General features: G+C 27.6%; 1 protein-coding gene across 1 annotated transcript; it reads left to right on the top strand.

The window, feature by feature from the left end:
- The first annotated feature begins 14,209 nt into the window (after positions 1–14,209).
- Positions 14,210–17,997, top strand: LOC106778192 (tyrosine-sulfated glycopeptide receptor 1-like). Its single transcript, XM_014666131.2, has one exon. It carries the CDS (start codon positions 14,485–14,487, stop codon positions 17,803–17,805), a length of 3,321 nt encoding a protein of 1,106 aa, XP_014521617.1. The 5' UTR covers positions 14,210–14,484; the 3' UTR covers positions 17,806–17,997.

Raw genomic sequence — 17,997 nt, 5'->3', positions numbered from 1 at the left:
CAAAGAGAAGGAGGTGGGCTCACAATACAGAGTGGGCCATATGGGCTTCCACAAGTTTTAGCTCAATATTATAGAGAACAGTTTCTTCCAGCACCCCACTATTACTAACTACACCTCTCACTAACAAAAGAAGACTAAAATATCTTTTCTCACTGCAGCATTTCCATTCTCCACTGTAGAGAAAGAAGAAGAAAAGATAGTTCGTTTCAAAAAAAAAAAAAAAGTTCTAAAAGGTTCATTCCTAAACACATTTTGTGTTTCTCATCTCAAAAAACTCATTTCTAGAAAGTATTATACATATTTTAGAAAATTTATGCTGAAAATGTTTTGGAAAATTTATTCTGAAATGCATTTCATAAGCTTGTTTTGAAAATTTTGTTCTAAAAATTTTATTTATAAATTTTGTTCTGAAAATTATATCCAAGAATTTTTTTTTCAAAAATTTCAGAAAACTTATTCCTATAGGTAATCCAAAAGTTACTTTTATAAAACATATCGAAAATTATGGAGGTGCAGTTACAAATTCTGAGGTTTCAAAAAGGAAAAGCCTTATAGAGAAACAAGAACTCATCTATGCCACACAAAAACAAACTCTCAGTTTGTTCTTAAACTATTACTTTCTTTCTTTTATTTTACACATCAAGTAATATAAATACTTTGTGCCTTTATATTTTTGTTTGGCTAAATTTGATTTTTTTTTCATTATTTGTTATTATATATATTAATTCTAGGTTCGTAATTTGTTATGTTAAGAAAAAAAGATTTCAGTTTTGGAAGAATTTGAAGTTGGCAATGTAATTTACCATGTTTATTATGTAATGTAAAAAAGATACAACTAAATATTTTTTATGTTGTTTACCAAATTGTTTATACATAATATATTCCTCTTTCAGGAAATCAATGAACCATAAAAAAATCAAGCATTATATATATTAAAAAAATACACTTCTTTATAACTAATTTTCATGTATTTTTAATAAAATATTTTTAAAATAAATATTATACCACACTTACGTTGACCATGTTGTCTGGTATGCGCCCACTTAATTTGAAAGTCTGAAACATATACATTTCTGAACATTATCCTCGTCATCCTCGCTCGTGTTGCAATGCATGCATGTGACCTTTCAGCTTCCTTAATTATAAATTTATGTCTTTTTTAAGGAATTTGTCTGTGTTCTTAATTATACACTAATACTTTGATAAACTTATCACATGTTAACCTTTTGTATTTTTATTTACTGTCTATTTTTTTAATTTTTCATGCATAAAATTAATTTTTTATCTACACAATCTGGAAAAGAAAATATCGATTTCTATCTTCTATTCAACCTAACTCTGCATCTATATAATGTCGATTTTGAGAGTTAGAATTTCTCATGACCATAGTTAACAAAGATAATGTGTTAATAAATAATTTATACTATAATATTAAATTGAGTTTAATGGTTTCACGTCAATATGTGTAAAATAAGTTTTCCATGATTACTCAATCGCAAATTACAGTAATATAATTTAAAAAAAAAACATAAAAATTATAAAAAATATCATATATATATATATATATATATATATATATAAAATTTTGTGGTTGAATGAGAGTATATATAATCTGACTAACTTTTTTTTAGTAAATTTTCCTTTTATAGAATTATAAGTCAATGGATAATAAGGTCAATAAAAGTTGCTGTGGAATGAAAACCATGCAAAAAGCTTAGTTTCAAAAGTTTCCATTCAATTTGTGTAAAATAGTTTTTTATCTCCAGTTTATTTTGTAATTAATTTTATATATACTTCTTGTGTCTATGGTTTTGTCAAATAATACACAGATTAGAACATCAAATATTTTTAATATATATTCGTATATTTTTTTATTCCTTAATGAAATTTAAAATCATCCATGTTTTAGCCCTTAGATAAGAAATTCAGTTGGGCTAATTCTTTGTTAGAATTAGCGTAAATATTAAATGTAGACGCCATTCTAGAAAACATTAAATATGAAAAGGATTTATTTATTTATTTATTTATTTATGTGAGAGTGTTTTCTTAAATACAGCATTCAGATGGATGGATATATTGACTATTGACACCAACCAAATGTTATCCTTCAAAACATCTCTAGAATAGATCATGAAAAGGAATTCTAGCCTTTTGATTCGACCATCATGAGCTTCTGAGTTTTGACCACACGTGAGGAAGAAATTGACTTTTCTTTTAAATACTTAAAAAATATGTCTTTTATAAAATAAAACTAATTTAAGTATGCCCCATTTAATTTATATCAAAGATATTTTATATACTTGTTCTAAACTATTATTTTTAGTTTATTTATAAGATAATTTTTGTTTTATTTATTATTAAAAGTGTCGAGAGGGGAATATTTCCAATGTGTTTGAATTTTATTTTTTTTACTTAACCCATAATACTTCCTTTTATAACTTATTTAGTATTATGGGATGACATGTGTTGTCTAAAGGATCACGGTAGTGGTTGTGAAGGATATATATTCTTCCTTTTAATGTAATTTTTTTTAGCTAAATAGAGATGGAATATACAATTTGATAATTTAGGATGTTTTTTAAGAACATTAGTTAAAGAGATATAACACCGAATAGATACGAATTTAATTTTAATAAAAAATAAAAATATAAAGAAAGTATAAGGAGAATCAAAATAGATGTAATTATATTATTATTTTTCAAGTCAATGTAAAACAATTCTTCTTGTTGACAAAGTAAAGTAGTGAAAACCTTTTTAAGACTAGCAATTATCTTGTACACTGATATCTTCCACGGATTGAAATTTTAAGACTTACAATTATTTTATACACTAATATCTTCCATAAATTTAATGGGTCGAAAATTATAAATAGTATGACTTGGAGAAAAAGATTTTGTAACAATACTTGTCTATTTATTTATTAAAGAATATGATAAATTCGAAGCTTTTTGAACAAAACTTTTTTTTGATAAAAAAATATTAATTTCTATATGTTTAGTTTTGAAGTGAAGAACTTAATTAGAAGTAATTGTTGTTATACTTTAATTGTTACAATAGAGGGTTGGAATTAGAGAAGAAATTGATAATTCAATAAGAAGCGTTGGAATTCAGGTAATTTCAATAGGAACATTATCAAGTAAAAAAAAATCTAGTTTCAGTGAAAAATATCGTAACAAGTTGTTTATTTAACCAAAATAAATTCCAATACTAAGGTAAAGCGTTGATCTTCAAGGTCTGAAGCTAAATCAAAATCACAGAGTCTTAATGGAAAAAGACTGTGAGCAAGGAGCAACTTGAAGACGTATTCCATAATAAATAGAATTAAGTACCTCAAAATGCACTTAATTGTCAACTAATGAGAATCCATGTATTTGTCACAAACTAGTACACTTTACTCACAACATAACTCAACTTTGGTCGAATAATTGTAACGTATTAAAGAGCACCAACAATTGACCTTTAAAAGGAAAGATCATGAAAATATTTTGAACCAATTTTACTGGGCTTAGGCTTAGAAGGAGTTGTCATAGGATGTTTGAGAGAAAAAATAGAGTGAAGCTGAAACATGAGTTGCTAAACTAGAGAAACTGAACTACTAATAATTATACATCCACATAAACCAATATGTATACAATATTCTCGTTTGCATTATAAACCAACAAAGAAAAATCACACTTATTCGAATAAAACTCAAATTGAGGAAGTGACTTGAAGGCGCTGGAACCATTCTCACAAGACCTTCTTAAGGCCACAAATATCTTTGTGTAATCTACATACTAGAGACTTATCAAAATCTTCAAACCCTAGTGGTTAAATCATATAGACAGTTCTCGAAGATAACGATCAATGAAAGTATTGTTTAAATCTAGTTGAAACAATTCTCATTTATTTGTAAGAGCAAAAATAATGATCAAGCAAACATATGATAACAAGTATAATCACATGAGAAAAAGTTTTAGTAAAATCAAAACCAGTAACTTGATAAAATTCTTTAGCCATTAAGCAGGCTTTGTACCTATTGACAAAATCATCAACATTCTCTTTAATCCAAAAAACTCATTTCTAATCCATTACTCATCTATCATGATGAAGTGTCATGATTCCATGAAAATGGTCAATCTTATGCCCAATAAATTGTTAAATTGAGTACGAACTCAATCATGAATTATGCCTAAGATACAAAAGTTGTTCATTTAATAATTCGGTCCACTCATATTTATTCATATTAAACTTTCAAGTTCAAAAGACTTATGTACCTATTCGACCTATTATTACTATAATTAATTATGTATATTTAACAATTTGTAATGGGTCCAATAACCAAAATCCAAATATGAGATTCAAGTATATATTTAATCATCCTCAAAAATAAGGAAAATATTTCAACTAAAATATATATGATGTACAAATATAAATAAAATGTATTAATACACACTTGATATTCATGAGCCTAACCGACTATAAATATGTATCTACGTAAGAGAAAATATAACCTAACTCATTATAACTTTTTACTCACCATCATTATTCACAAAATCCTTACTGATTTGATCATTAAAGAGTTTTTACAAGTGAACTTTTCCTGTGAGAACTGATTCATATGTCAGAAATTTGGACAACTTATCTTAAAAACTACTTTATCAAACCTGATAAAAACACTAAATTTTTTGTCTTGTAATTTTACATTTCATTATTTTAATGATTAGAAGAGAATAAATGTACTATTTGAAATAGTTACAAAAGTTAAAAAGTGTAACTTTTTTCTGGATTTTAGATATTAGTTAAAAAAGTTATATTTAAATATAATTGTTGTTTTTAACTTATTATTAAAAGTTGTTTCATTTTTAAATTAAATCATAGTGTATTGTATGAAAATAATGTAAAATATATTCGAACAAACTATATAAGAAAGTTATATATTGGAACTTCATTTGTCACATTGTATGTCAATTGTTAGATATGATACATTGCATGATTTTCATAAAGTAAAATAATTAAATATTTTATAATTTAGTTTAAAAGTAAAGTATAATTTTTTATAATTATTTAAAGATAAAAGACATATTTAATCCAAAATTTTAACAAAACTTAGATATAAAACATACTTGTCATAAAGTAATTTTAAACCTTCATAGAAATCCTTGTGTTCCTATTGTCAAATTCTTTATGTTCCGTTTGGTGTAAAAGAGGAAAACATGTTAAATAAAATAAAATTAAATAAGTAATGAAATCTGTACTCAATTTATATTAACATGTTGCTCTCTGGTACAAGTCAATTTCCTCCCCACTATCCTTATACGCATAAAATGCTATAATAAAGTCAACGTCAATTTTATATCTTATATATTATAATCCTTTTCAAACTTAATATATTTTTATATATAGATGAATAAATAATTTGAATACGTTGGATATTCCAGTCTTGAATGCTAATTTTATTTAAAAGTCGTACTTGTTTTTTAGAAGAAATAAAAATAATGTCAACTGGTTTATGTTTTATTTTTTCTCTTTAAATGAAAAGCAAAACATATTGTAGCATTGTTTTGTCCAATGTGGTTGTCTTAAATGTCAACAAGTTTTTTTTTTCTTTTTTTATATATCTTCCTTCTAAAATTTAAAAGGCCAATTGTACTTTAATTTATGTTTATTGGAGCTTTCACCTTATTCAACAATAGGAGCACTAATGGTTTTAAGTAACGTTTTCATGTTTGTTATGATTTAAGTCTTTTATAGAAATAATCTCTATCTCTCTCACTTAACTTTGCTACATTAAATTAAACAAGACAATTGCGTCCTTTGGAAAAGTAACACTTGCATCATAACTTAACGATTATTCAAAGTATTACACTCTATGTTTGATTTTCCTTATCACGATATTTCGTACCTAATAAAAGGTCAGATTGTTGTTAGAAAGAAAAAAGAAAACAAATAGGACTTTTTATTATTATTAATATTGAATGAAAAAAAAAAGTAAAGTCAAATAGTGTGAAAGAGACAATTTTCTATTAAAAAATATCTCAAACACAAACATATTCATTTGATGTTATCTGATTTAATAGTCTCACATTATTTAGCAGCAAAATGCAATTTATATATTTTTCTCTTTTTTCATATTTTGATGTGTTTTTTAAAAATAAAATTATAAAAGTTATATTTTTCAAAACAAATAATATCTTAAATATATGGTGATTGATTCTAACGATATTATTTTATAGATTTAGGATTACGACATTAATATACACTGTAGAACTAATATTGAAATCATTGATTCCTTAAACCCCTCAATTATCAGTCATTCCTCTTAAACTTATCTAAGATGTCTTTTAAAGACAAAAATATGACAAAATTCCTTTTTTAAAATAAAAAATATTATATATATATATATATAAATATAAATGATGTTATTTAGAAAGTAATTAAAATTAAAGAAAAAATGTAAATGAAAAGAAAAATGGGCAAGTGTTAAAGTGTATTTACAAAAGACTTTAATTTAAATAAAATATATGTTAACATATTCATACCTTTTTAAGAGATTATAAGTTCTAATTAAAATTATCTTGAAGTACATTCATGAAGTAATAATTTATTAATTAAAACAAGGTTAAATACCTCTTTTTGTCCCAGTTGGTTACGAATATTCAAACTGGTCCCCATTTTATTTTTCTGTTCAATATTGTCCTAAAGAACGTAATTATGTTCAATTTAGTCTTTTTTATGTTCAATGTAGTCCTAAAGAACGTAAGTTGTGTTCAATTTAGTCCTTGTTTGTGGTTCACGGAGTTTGTAAAAAGGACTAAATTGAATACAAATTACGTTCTTTAGGACTACATTAACTAAAAAAAAGACTAAATTGAACATAATTACGTTTTTTAGGACTATATTGAACAGAAAAATAAAATGGAGACCATTTCGAATATTTGTAACCAAAACTGGGAAAAAAAAGATATTTTACCTACAAATAGTAAATACATTATTTTTCTTACTCTTTTTTATCCAATACTAAAAAAGTTTAAATTTCGAGATCATAATTACTTATACTTCTTCTCGCTGCTTGGTTTAGGCTAGTAAATTCTATTATTATTTCCTTTTTTCACACATTCATATTTCAGAAGAATGGTTGTTTTTTACAAGGTTAGATTATCAAGTTGTAGAAATGTCAAAGTCTAAGTTTCGTTATGCATAGTTTTGATGGTAGTTAAAGAAGTGGTTGTTGTGTAAATAGACCAAATGAAAATAATAATAATATAAGAAGTATCAAAAGGTTCTTTGGTTCATTAGTCATTTTTAAATATTTATTAACAATTGACAAAATTATCATTTCAATTATTATAATGATTGATAAATATGGAGTTATGATTATCAATATAAATATATATATATATATATATATATATATATATATATATATATATATATATATATATATATATATATATATATTTGTGTGTGCGCGTGTTACTTTCATTTTTATCCTTAAAATTCTTGAAAAAAGCTCTTGGCTTTTAACCTAAGATTGCAATCACTTAATGCATCTTCTAAATTTTTAAAAATTGGTTATAGATAATTCATATACTGTGTTTAGTTGGTATATTGTTAGGATTGATGTCTATATAGTTAGTATTAAAAACATTAAATTATGCAGTTATTAAAAACTATTGTTAATATATTATATGTGACAGTTATTACAAAAGTCAACAATTTTTTTTATAAATAATCATTTATATTACAGTAATTATAAATTATTATTTATAACTTATTATATAAAAATAGTAAAGGACTAGGTTTTGTTATTATTTTTTTTCACATGTGTACATTTTATTTTACAATATCAAATTATTAAATACAATATTATAAATTATAATGATGGAATAGATATAAAATATTAATATAGTTATTAGGTATAATAACTATATTAAAATAGAATATGTAAAGTATAAAATAAAACCAAATATCTACACCTTATAATTTTTTTTCTTTTATTAAAGGTATGTTAGCACCTATTTAGAATAGACTAATGTTTCAAAAGAAATTTCTTAAAACAATATAAATCTATACTATATCAGTTCAACATGTATAATATAAATCATGAAAACATTTTTAGATTTAATTATTCAAATAAATATTTTGACATCTATATTCAATATAGATGTGTACTTATAGTAGTATTTATACTTTGCATAGTCTTAAGCGTATGAATTATCACCCTATTACTCATGAGGTTAATCTTTCTTTGCCTAAACTAAAAGTCTAATGAAAAAACCTGATGTCATTATCTCCTTTACTCCAATCATATTTATTTGAGTTGAATAGCTAGTAAAGATACCCACTTTCAAAAGTCTCACATGTAAAAGCATACACTGAACATCACCAAACATTTAATTTCTATTTGAAATCCTCTCAACAACATAGCTACATATATACTCATAACAAACATCATCAAATCACAAATTATTCTTCATGATTACATTCATAAAAACTCAATTCTTAAACATAAATCAGAAGAACACATATAAGAGAAGTGGTGTTAGGTTTTGTTAATCTTGTCTAGTGAGATTATTTATTCGTTTAACGAGTAATACTTAAAAGTACCTTTGTTCGACGACCAAATAACTCGCCTATCAAGATCATTATTCGATCTCATAGGCTTAAGATATCATGAAATTCATCCAATGAGACTTATCTCATCCAACCACTATCAAGTCAGTGAGTTATTTGACTTTAGGTGTGCCCAAAACAAGAGTATTATCGTCTAATGACCACAAAGTCAATAATTCTTTGACTTTGATTTTTCCCAACGATCGTATTCTTGCTTAGCGAAGGCCAAGTCAATGAGTCTCTTGACTTTGGTCTCATCCAGTGACAACCAAGTCAATAGTTTTCTGACTTTAACCTCACCTAATGAGTCTACATAGCTCTAAAGAATAGAATTCTGCATATTCATGTCATTCCTACCCTACAAAATCAGTCTAACACTCACCTCAAATGCCAAAATAACCAACCATAGTTTAAACTCAAATTTCATGATTCAATTCACTTTTAATGAAATCTCAACCACAAGCATCCCACAAATTTAGCATATAAAAATAACAATAAAATCATTGCTAAGGACAATTCATGAATTTCCTAGCACAACTCAACAAGTATATTTCCTTGGAAAACTCAATCACACAAATCAACTACCATTCAAGCATACAATCAACAATTATAACTTGTCCATCGGTTTAAAACAATATAACTAGCTTTTCTTACTTGTCAAATGACCAAACTACTCTGAAAGTCCTAAAACAACTCCACCAACGCATGAAACTCTGTCTACTCTTATGAACAACAAAAACATAATTAAGGCACTTCGTTAGGACCACTAATCAATAAAGAGTCTTATAAAAGACTCGAACGTCGAATGCAAGAAGAAAACACTCACATGCATAAAAACTCTCAAACAAAGGAAAATAGTAGAAATCAACGTACACTTTACAAAAAATGATCTGTTAATATAGAAATATCGCCTTAAGAATCACTCAAGTGATCTCTGATTTTTAAACAAATAAAAAGGAAGTTAGAATCTCTAAAAAGAGGAAAGAGAATTCTAGATAATAGAAGTTTAAAGAAATGTTATAATTTTAAATAATGAATCTCGTTTATAATATTTTTATTTATATTTTAAAATTTTAATGTTAAAATAGTGAATTTCTTCATTTAAAACACGTTAATACCTTTAAGACATGATTTTTTAGACTCTTTTAATATATTTGTAATAAATTTCGTGCTTATATTTTTTAATTCTTGTTTATCTATTATAGTATATTTTAAAATATAATTTAATTATGTAAGTTGTATATTGTTTAATGTTGATGGAGATTATTTTGTCATGTGTTTTGAAACATGATATATAAGAAATATCGCCAAAGATGTTTGTGGAGTTTACATATGCAAATACGTTGGTAAAAGTTAAACACAGGCCATCACAATGAAAAAGAGAAATACAGGTGAATGGGTTTTATTTGACTTTTTAGCTTTGGTGGTATGATTCTATTATTTTAACTTCAAATTATTTTAAAACCATACGTTTTAATTCTAAATTAAATTATATATTTATTTTGTATTTCCACTTTATGAAAATCAAATGGAGTGTTTCTTACGTTAAAAACCAAATTTTATAAAATACATAAAAGATATTAGTTCTCTAAATGATTAGGTATTAGTGACTAATTTTTGAAGATTTTGAATGATTGAGATATATTTGTATCTTTTAATATAAATATATAATAATTACTTATTTAATAAATACATTCTTTTAATCATTTAAGGGTCTAATGTAATTATATTTTCTTTTAAAAAATTAATTTATAAATTTAATATTAGATAGAATTTAATTTAATCTATTTCATAACTTAGATGTCCAAATTAGTTTTTAATTTAAAATTATAGACTAAGAATCAATAATATTAAGTAATTAATGTTAGATAACAATTTAGACTTTAAATTATAAATCAATTATAATTTTTTATTCATCATAGAAACTATTTTACATTTTAATAATTTTTATTTTATAAATGATATATGATTTTAATATGGTGAGTGAATATTTTGGTATAGTCAGTAATAAATAACTAAAATCATAGTTAACGTTAGAGACTAACATAGATTTTAATTTGCAAACTAATTATAATTTTTTATTCAAAAACAACATTAGATTCTAATTACTTTTACTTTATAAAATGAAATTAAACTAATATAATATAGTGGTATTAATGAGTTCTTCAATATTTTACATTATGAATTTAATTTATTCGAAATGAGGATTATATAAATGAGTTATTTTAGTTTTATTTATATTGAGCCATTTTTTTCAGATTTGATATAACTTTTTCAAATTTTGAATAAATAAATTAAACATACTGGACTTTTGTAGAAAATAAATCCACAAAATTTTTATAAATTATTTTATAATAAATTAAATGTGTATATTTTAAATAAAAATTAATAAAGTTAAAAAAATTAAAAATTTAAGTGTATTTTTGAACTAAATTTTGACAAAATTCATTAAATTGAGAGCGTTTTTGGTTGAGTCAAGTACGAATAAATTTTAAAAAATTAAATTTAAATCCAACTATTTTTTTAGTGTCGACTGAAATTTGTTCACTAAAAAGTCATTTACATGATTTAATTTATTTGCTCATAAAAAAAATACTTATAGTAGATTTATGAAAAAGAAGAAGTCAAACCTAGTATTGTTAGCTTAGATTAGTGCAAATAGAAGATTTATATATCATAACAACAACTACAAGAAATATCTATGTAACAATTAATTCAAATAAAGTATCTTGACGTAAAAATTTTATGGACATTAATTATCAATAAAATCAATAAAGTTATTTTAAAAAAATAAAATGGTAGAATAACACAGTTTTATGCTTATTTAACACATAATATAAAATAAAATAATTATAAGAAAGTGAATTTTTTATATTTTTTTAAAAGAAAAAAATTAAAAATTAAAAAAATAATGTCACCATAAATATAAACCATTTATATGTGTTAAATTATATATTCTTTTTAATAAAAATAGTCTTGAAACTACCTTTGAAAGTTTTTTTTTTCTTATAATTAAAAAAAATTAAATATGAAATCATATAACATCAATTATTTTCTATCACTTTTCAAGGAAAATTCGTCTGTTGTCTTTCAAGAAGAGTGACATATAACCATAATGAAATAAAAAATAATTGACGTTATTATTACTTTTTAATTCTTTCAAGATTCACCGATCCTTATTTTTTTTTTTATACAGAGTGAAAATCAAACCATTTTAATTCAAATTTTATTATATTTTTAGGGGGAAATGTAGAAAATTTTAAGATATAATTCTATCTTATCAACTATTTAATGTTAAGAGATAAGACTTTGTTCAGTTGTCAGGCTAAAGGAAAATAAAATAGTTTAAGTTAATTAGAAATACTAAAGACATGTTGGTTAGTTTAATTCTTGTGATTTAAAAATGATAATATTGTATTATTAGTTTGTAATAAAATGTTATTTCTAGAATGAATGATAAGAATATTTGAAATACATATAAAAGTAATATATAATTAGAAAAGTGAAATTATATTCACAAAATTATTATTTTAGCTAGTATGAAAATAATAAATTATGATGATTTTGGATGGACATAGTATTTGAGAAATTAAGATTAAGTCATGGAAAACTGTGACTGAATCAATCCATATAAATCTATCATAAAAGTTGAAATATATTTAAACCAGAATTATTTATATTATTAATAATAGAATTAAAGATGTTAAAAATGATTTTAATGGTTGACTACCTTGCATTAATGGGTTTTTAACTTAGAACTATAGATTTCATCATCACATGAGAAATTTTCTTGCAAATTTACCGTTTTCAAAACTTCTATTAATACCATAAAGAGGTTGTTTAAGTTGTTTAATTTAAACAATAAATTTAACTTTTTTATACATTTGATTGAATTTAATTTGGTGTTCAAGTTTATTATCATTTTTGTAAAAGGTTAAAAATCTAATATGCATAGTAAAGTTTATATAAAAAGAGATGGAGTAAGAAAAAAGATATTGAGTTGAAAATAATTTTTGTTTAATTATTGTTGATAAAACTAATTAAATTAATAATCTCATAAGTTTAAGTTAATTTATTTTCACACAATTAAGATCTGAAAAGTCAAGTTTCTTCCCACATATTTAACAATTCTCATTACAATAAGTTTGCAGGAAATTTGATAGTGATATTTAATAGCATCCGACACAACATATTTAACAATTCTCGTTAAAATATAAATTTAAACCAAATTCATCCCCATAAAATCACTTTAAAAGCATTTCAAACTGAGTGCTAACCATGTCAGAATTAATGTCATTAATTTAAATCATAAACTGTAATAAGTTTACTAAATCAAACTAAATACAAATTTTATAAAGGATTAAATATTTTTAAATTATTTTCAAAATCTATATTTCATCCCTAAACATAACTATGTATTTATTTCTTTCCTGTACTTTATACAATTTTGTAAAATATCATTTGGAGGAAACAATACATAAAAACCAAGTTACAGTTGACTAACATATTTTACACGATCTTCATAAACATACAAATAAGAAACAAATATATAATTTAATTTAGAAACAAAACATAACTTTTTAAAATAATTTTAACATAATAACCATGTTCAACTATTTTAAAAACGAAAAATATTTTTTTAATTATTTTTTTTATAACTTTTTTACAATCACTCATGTAATAATTCATGATTAATCCATTTTAAATACACAAACTAATAAAATAATGACATATAATTTATTATAGAAAAATTATTAAATAAAATTATTATCATAATCTTTTAAAAAACAACAATGCATTTTTTTTATATATATAAACTAAACTCATGTAAATTACTAAAGAATTACAAATAAACACATATAAACTACAATTCATTCTTTTTTACAACTACTTAATTAGTAATTTATGATTAATTTGTTTTAAATATACGAATCAATAAACATATAATTTATTATCATGTTAGAAAAAGTTATTATCACGATCTTTTAAAAAACTACAATGCATTTTTTTGTATATATAAACTAAACACATGTAATGTAAATCATTAAAGAGTTGCAAAGGTAGAGAGAGACAAGGCATTTATAAACGACCAAGCATGACATGTTAAGCTATCCAAACAGGGAATTGACTGTAGATGGTAAGAGTCATTTTGGAAGACTGATATTTAGACATTTGAGAAAGAGAAAATAATAACAATAATAGTATAATAATAATAATAATATAATAATAATAATAATAGAATAAGGCCTCCATAAGAAAGAAACTGGTAGGTGCTTCTGTTTGGTGGTGGCTGCATAACATATATCTTATGTAGCAACTAGCTATGAGCAAGAGAAGAGAAACTATTGTACATCTTTTGTTGTCTGTCTGCCTCACACGTTGTTATTGGCGTACTTCTCAATCATGTTTTTCATCATCATCTTTCACATTTTCCACTCTTCCTCCACTTCCACCCTCTAAAGTAAACGCTCCCATTTCTATTTTTCTATTCATCATTTCTTTAATGCCAACCATCCACTCCTACTTTTATATTATCATTTTTAATTTCTACTTTCTTTAAGATCAATAGTGGAACAACAACTATATCAAAAATCTTTCTTTTCTTTTCAGATGAATTATATTTCCTATGAACTGCAATGAGATGTTACAGTGGTAATGATAATTAAAATCTAAATATTATCTATGTGTATGTATATCTAAATCCCCAGTTGTCAACGTCACCCTTCCACTCTCTCTCTCTCTCTCTCTCCCACCCTTCATTTTGCTTCCCTTGTCAATGGATGGTCATGGTCTTCCTTGCTCCCATGCCACCCCAACTATCTCTTCTTACATTGGTTCTTCACCCCCTTATGTCCCCCTCCTCCTTTTCTTTCTCATTTCCACTCTCTCATGACCAACCATCACTTCAAACACTCCATTCTCTCAGTTTTTCTCATGCCATCACCATCTTCATCTTCCTCTGCATATTCCCTTTACAATTCTTACATGGTTTCCAACTTCATGGTCTCTATCATAGTCCCCTTATTCCTCTTGTCCTTGTTTGTTGTTCATGTTTCCTCTTGTACTCAGATTGATAAACTCTCCCTCTTGGCTTTCTCTCGGAACATATCCACCTCTCCACCTTTTCCTTCTCTCAATTGGTCTGATTCTCTTGACTGCTGTGCTTGGGAAGGCATTACTTGTGATGGGGATCTTAGAGTCACACATCTTTTGCTACCTTCTAGAGGCCTCACTGGCTTCATCTCCCCCTCTCTTACAAACCTCTCTTCTCTCTCTCACCTTAATCTCTCCCATAACAGATTATCCGGTGGTCTCCAGCACCACCTTTTCTCATTGCTCAGTCACTTGGTCGTTCTTGATTTGAGCTACAATCATCTGTCTGGTGAATTGCCACCTTTTGTTGGTGATGACAGTGGCAAAAATAGCAGTGGTGCTGCTATCCAGGAGCTGGATTTGTCCAGCAACTTTTTCAATGGGACACTTCCAAATTCTTTGCTCGAGAACTTGGCAGCTGCTGCAGCTGGAGGAAGTTTGGTGTCTTTGAATGTTAGTAATAACAGCTTCACAGGTCATATTTCCACTTCCCTCTTTTGCATTAATGACCATAACTCCTCCTCTCTCAGATTCTTGGATTATTCCTCCAATGATTTTGATGGTGCCATTCAGCCTGGACTTGGAGCATGTTCCAAGCTGGAGAGATTTAGAGCAGGCTTCAATTTTCTGTCAGGGCCTATCCCAAGTGATCTTTTTGATGCTGTTTCTCTCACAGAAATCTCATTGCCCCTCAATAGACTCACTGGAACAATTGGCGATGGTATAGTTGGCCTTACCAACCTCACAGTTTTGGAGCTCTACTCCAATCATTTCACAGGTTTCATCCCCCGTGAAATTGGTAAACTCTCCAAGTTGGAACGGCTACTCCTTCATGTCAACAATTTGACAGGTACTATGCCCCCGTCTCTGATGAACTGTGTCAATCTTGTGGTGTTGAATTTAAGGGTCAACCTCTTGGAGGGAAATCTCTCTGCATTCAATTTCTCGGGATTCCTCAGACTTACTACACTTGATCTTGGCAATAATTTTTTTGTCGGTGGTTTACCACCAACCCTTTATGCATGCAAGTCACTTTCAGCTGTGAGGTTTGCATCTAATCAGCTTGAGGGAGAGATTTCTCCCAGGATACTTGAACTAGAGTCTTTGTCTTTCCTATCAATTTCTACTAACAAGTTGAGGAATGTTACTGGGGCTCTGACAATACTCAGGGGGCTCAAGAACCTTAGTACCCTTATGCTCTCCAAGAATTTTTTCAACGAAATGATACCTCAAGATGTGAACATAATAGAGCCAGGTGGATTTCAAAAACTGCAGGTTTTAGGATTTGGTGGTTGTAATTTCACAGGTCAAATACCGGGCTGGCTTGTGAAACTTAAGAAGCTTGAGGCCTTGGACCTGTCCTTTAATCAAATCAGTGGTCCAATTCCTCCATGGTTGGGTAGACTTCCTCAACTTTTCTACATGGACTTGTCTTTTAACCTCCTTACTGGTGTAATTCCAGTAGAGCTCACAGAACTCCCAGCACTGGCATCACAACAGGCAAATGATAAAGTAGAAAGGACTTATCTTGAGCTACCTGTCTTTGCAAATGCAAATAATGTTTCCCTACTGCAATATAATCAGCTTTCAGCCCTCCCCCCAGCAATATATCTGGGAAACAATCACCTTAATGGCAGTATCCCTATTGAGATTGGAAAACTCAAAGCCCTTCTTCAGCTGGACGTGAAAAATAACAGCTTCTCTGGTGATATACCAGTTCAGTTTTCAAACCTGACTAACTTAGAGAAACTAGACCTCTCAGGAAACCAACTATCTGGTGAAATTCCTGATTCCCTTAGAAGATTACATTTCTTGTCTTTTTTCAGTGTAGCCTTCAATAATCTTCAAGGACAGATACCAACTGGTGGTCAATTTGATACTTTCTCCTATTCCAGCTTTGAAGGAAACTCGCAATTGTGCGGTCCAGTCATTCAGCGTTCTTGTTCTCAACAAAATACTTCTACTAATACTACTGCAGCTAGTCACAGCTCAAACAAAAGAGTAATGATTGCACTTGTCATTACAGCCAGTTTTGGCTTTGGTTCCTTGGTAACAGTGTTGACTCTGTGGATACTATCCAAGAGAAGAGTCAATCCAGGTGGAGAGCTAGACAAGATTGAAATGGAATCAATTTCTGCCTACTCCAACAATGGAATTCATCCAGAAGTTGACAAGGAGGCTAGCCTAGTGGTATTGTTTTCCAACAAGAATAATGAAACCAAGGACCTCACCATATTTGACATCTTAAAAGCCACTGAAAATTTCAGTCAGGCAAACATAATAGGATGTGGGGGTTTTGGTTTGGTTTATAAAGCAACACTACCAAATGGAACCACAGTTGCCATCAAGAAACTTTCAGGAGACTTGGGCCTCATGGAAAGGGAATTCAAAGCAGAGGTAGAGGCTTTGTCAACAGCACAGCATGAAAATCTGGTGGCATTAAAAGGCTATTGTGTGCATGAGGGATTCCGGCTTCTCATGTATACATACATGGAAAATGGAAGCCTTGATTACTGGTTACATGAAAAGCCTGATGGTGCTTCCCAACTTGATTGGCCAACTCGCTTGAAGATTGCAAAAGGTGCAAGCTGTGGCTTGGCTTATTTGCATCAGATATGTGAACCACACATAGTGCATCGCGATATAAAGTCAAGCAACATACTCCTTAATGAAAATTTTGAGGCACATGTTGCTGATTTTGGGTTGTCCAGGTTGATTCTTCCATATCATACTCATGTTACCACTGAACTTGTTGGTACATTAGGCTATATTCCCCCTGAGTATGGACAAGCATGGGTGGCTACTCTGAGAGGAGATGTGTACAGCTTGGGTGTTGTCATGCTTGAGCTGTTAACTGGGAGGAGGCCTGTAGATGTATGCAAGCCAAAAATGTCAAGGGAGTTGGTTGGCTGGGTTCAACAAATGAGAATTGAAGGAAAACAAGATCAAGTATTTGACCCTATTCTGAGAGGGAAGGGATTTGAAGGAGAGATGCTGAAGGTGCTGGATGTGGCTTGCATGTGTGTCAGCCACAATCCTTTCAAGAGACCAAGCATCAGAGAAGTTGTTGAATGGCTGAAGAATGTAGCATCAGACAACCAGCCAACACAGAAATAAAGACTTGAGGGAAATGTTTGTCCCTCAACAAATCTTGACAACATTGTATACTTGTGCAAATTCTTTCTTTTGCTTTTTTACAGATTATCATTTGACCACTGTAAATGTTGATTCCCCTTGTCAGAACATTGTTGCTAGAAAGATATTGTGAATTATCTTATGTGATCATCCATTTTGAGCTGGAGAACTTTC

This window comes from Vigna radiata, unplaced genomic scaffold (genome assembly GCF_000741045.1).
Source record: "Vigna radiata var. radiata cultivar VC1973A unplaced genomic scaffold, Vradiata_ver6 scaffold_215, whole genome shotgun sequence".
Classification (NCBI taxonomy): Eukaryota; Viridiplantae; Streptophyta; class Magnoliopsida; order Fabales; family Fabaceae; genus Vigna; species Vigna radiata.
Note: the sequence above shows the minus strand (reverse complement) of the source record. Positions and strands in the feature narration are given on the sequence as shown.

Coding starts and splice junctions, on each gene's coding strand:
- LOC106778192 (XM_014666131.2), top strand. CDS start 14,485: ATGACCAACCATCACTTCAAACACTCCATTCTCTCAGTTTTTCTCATG.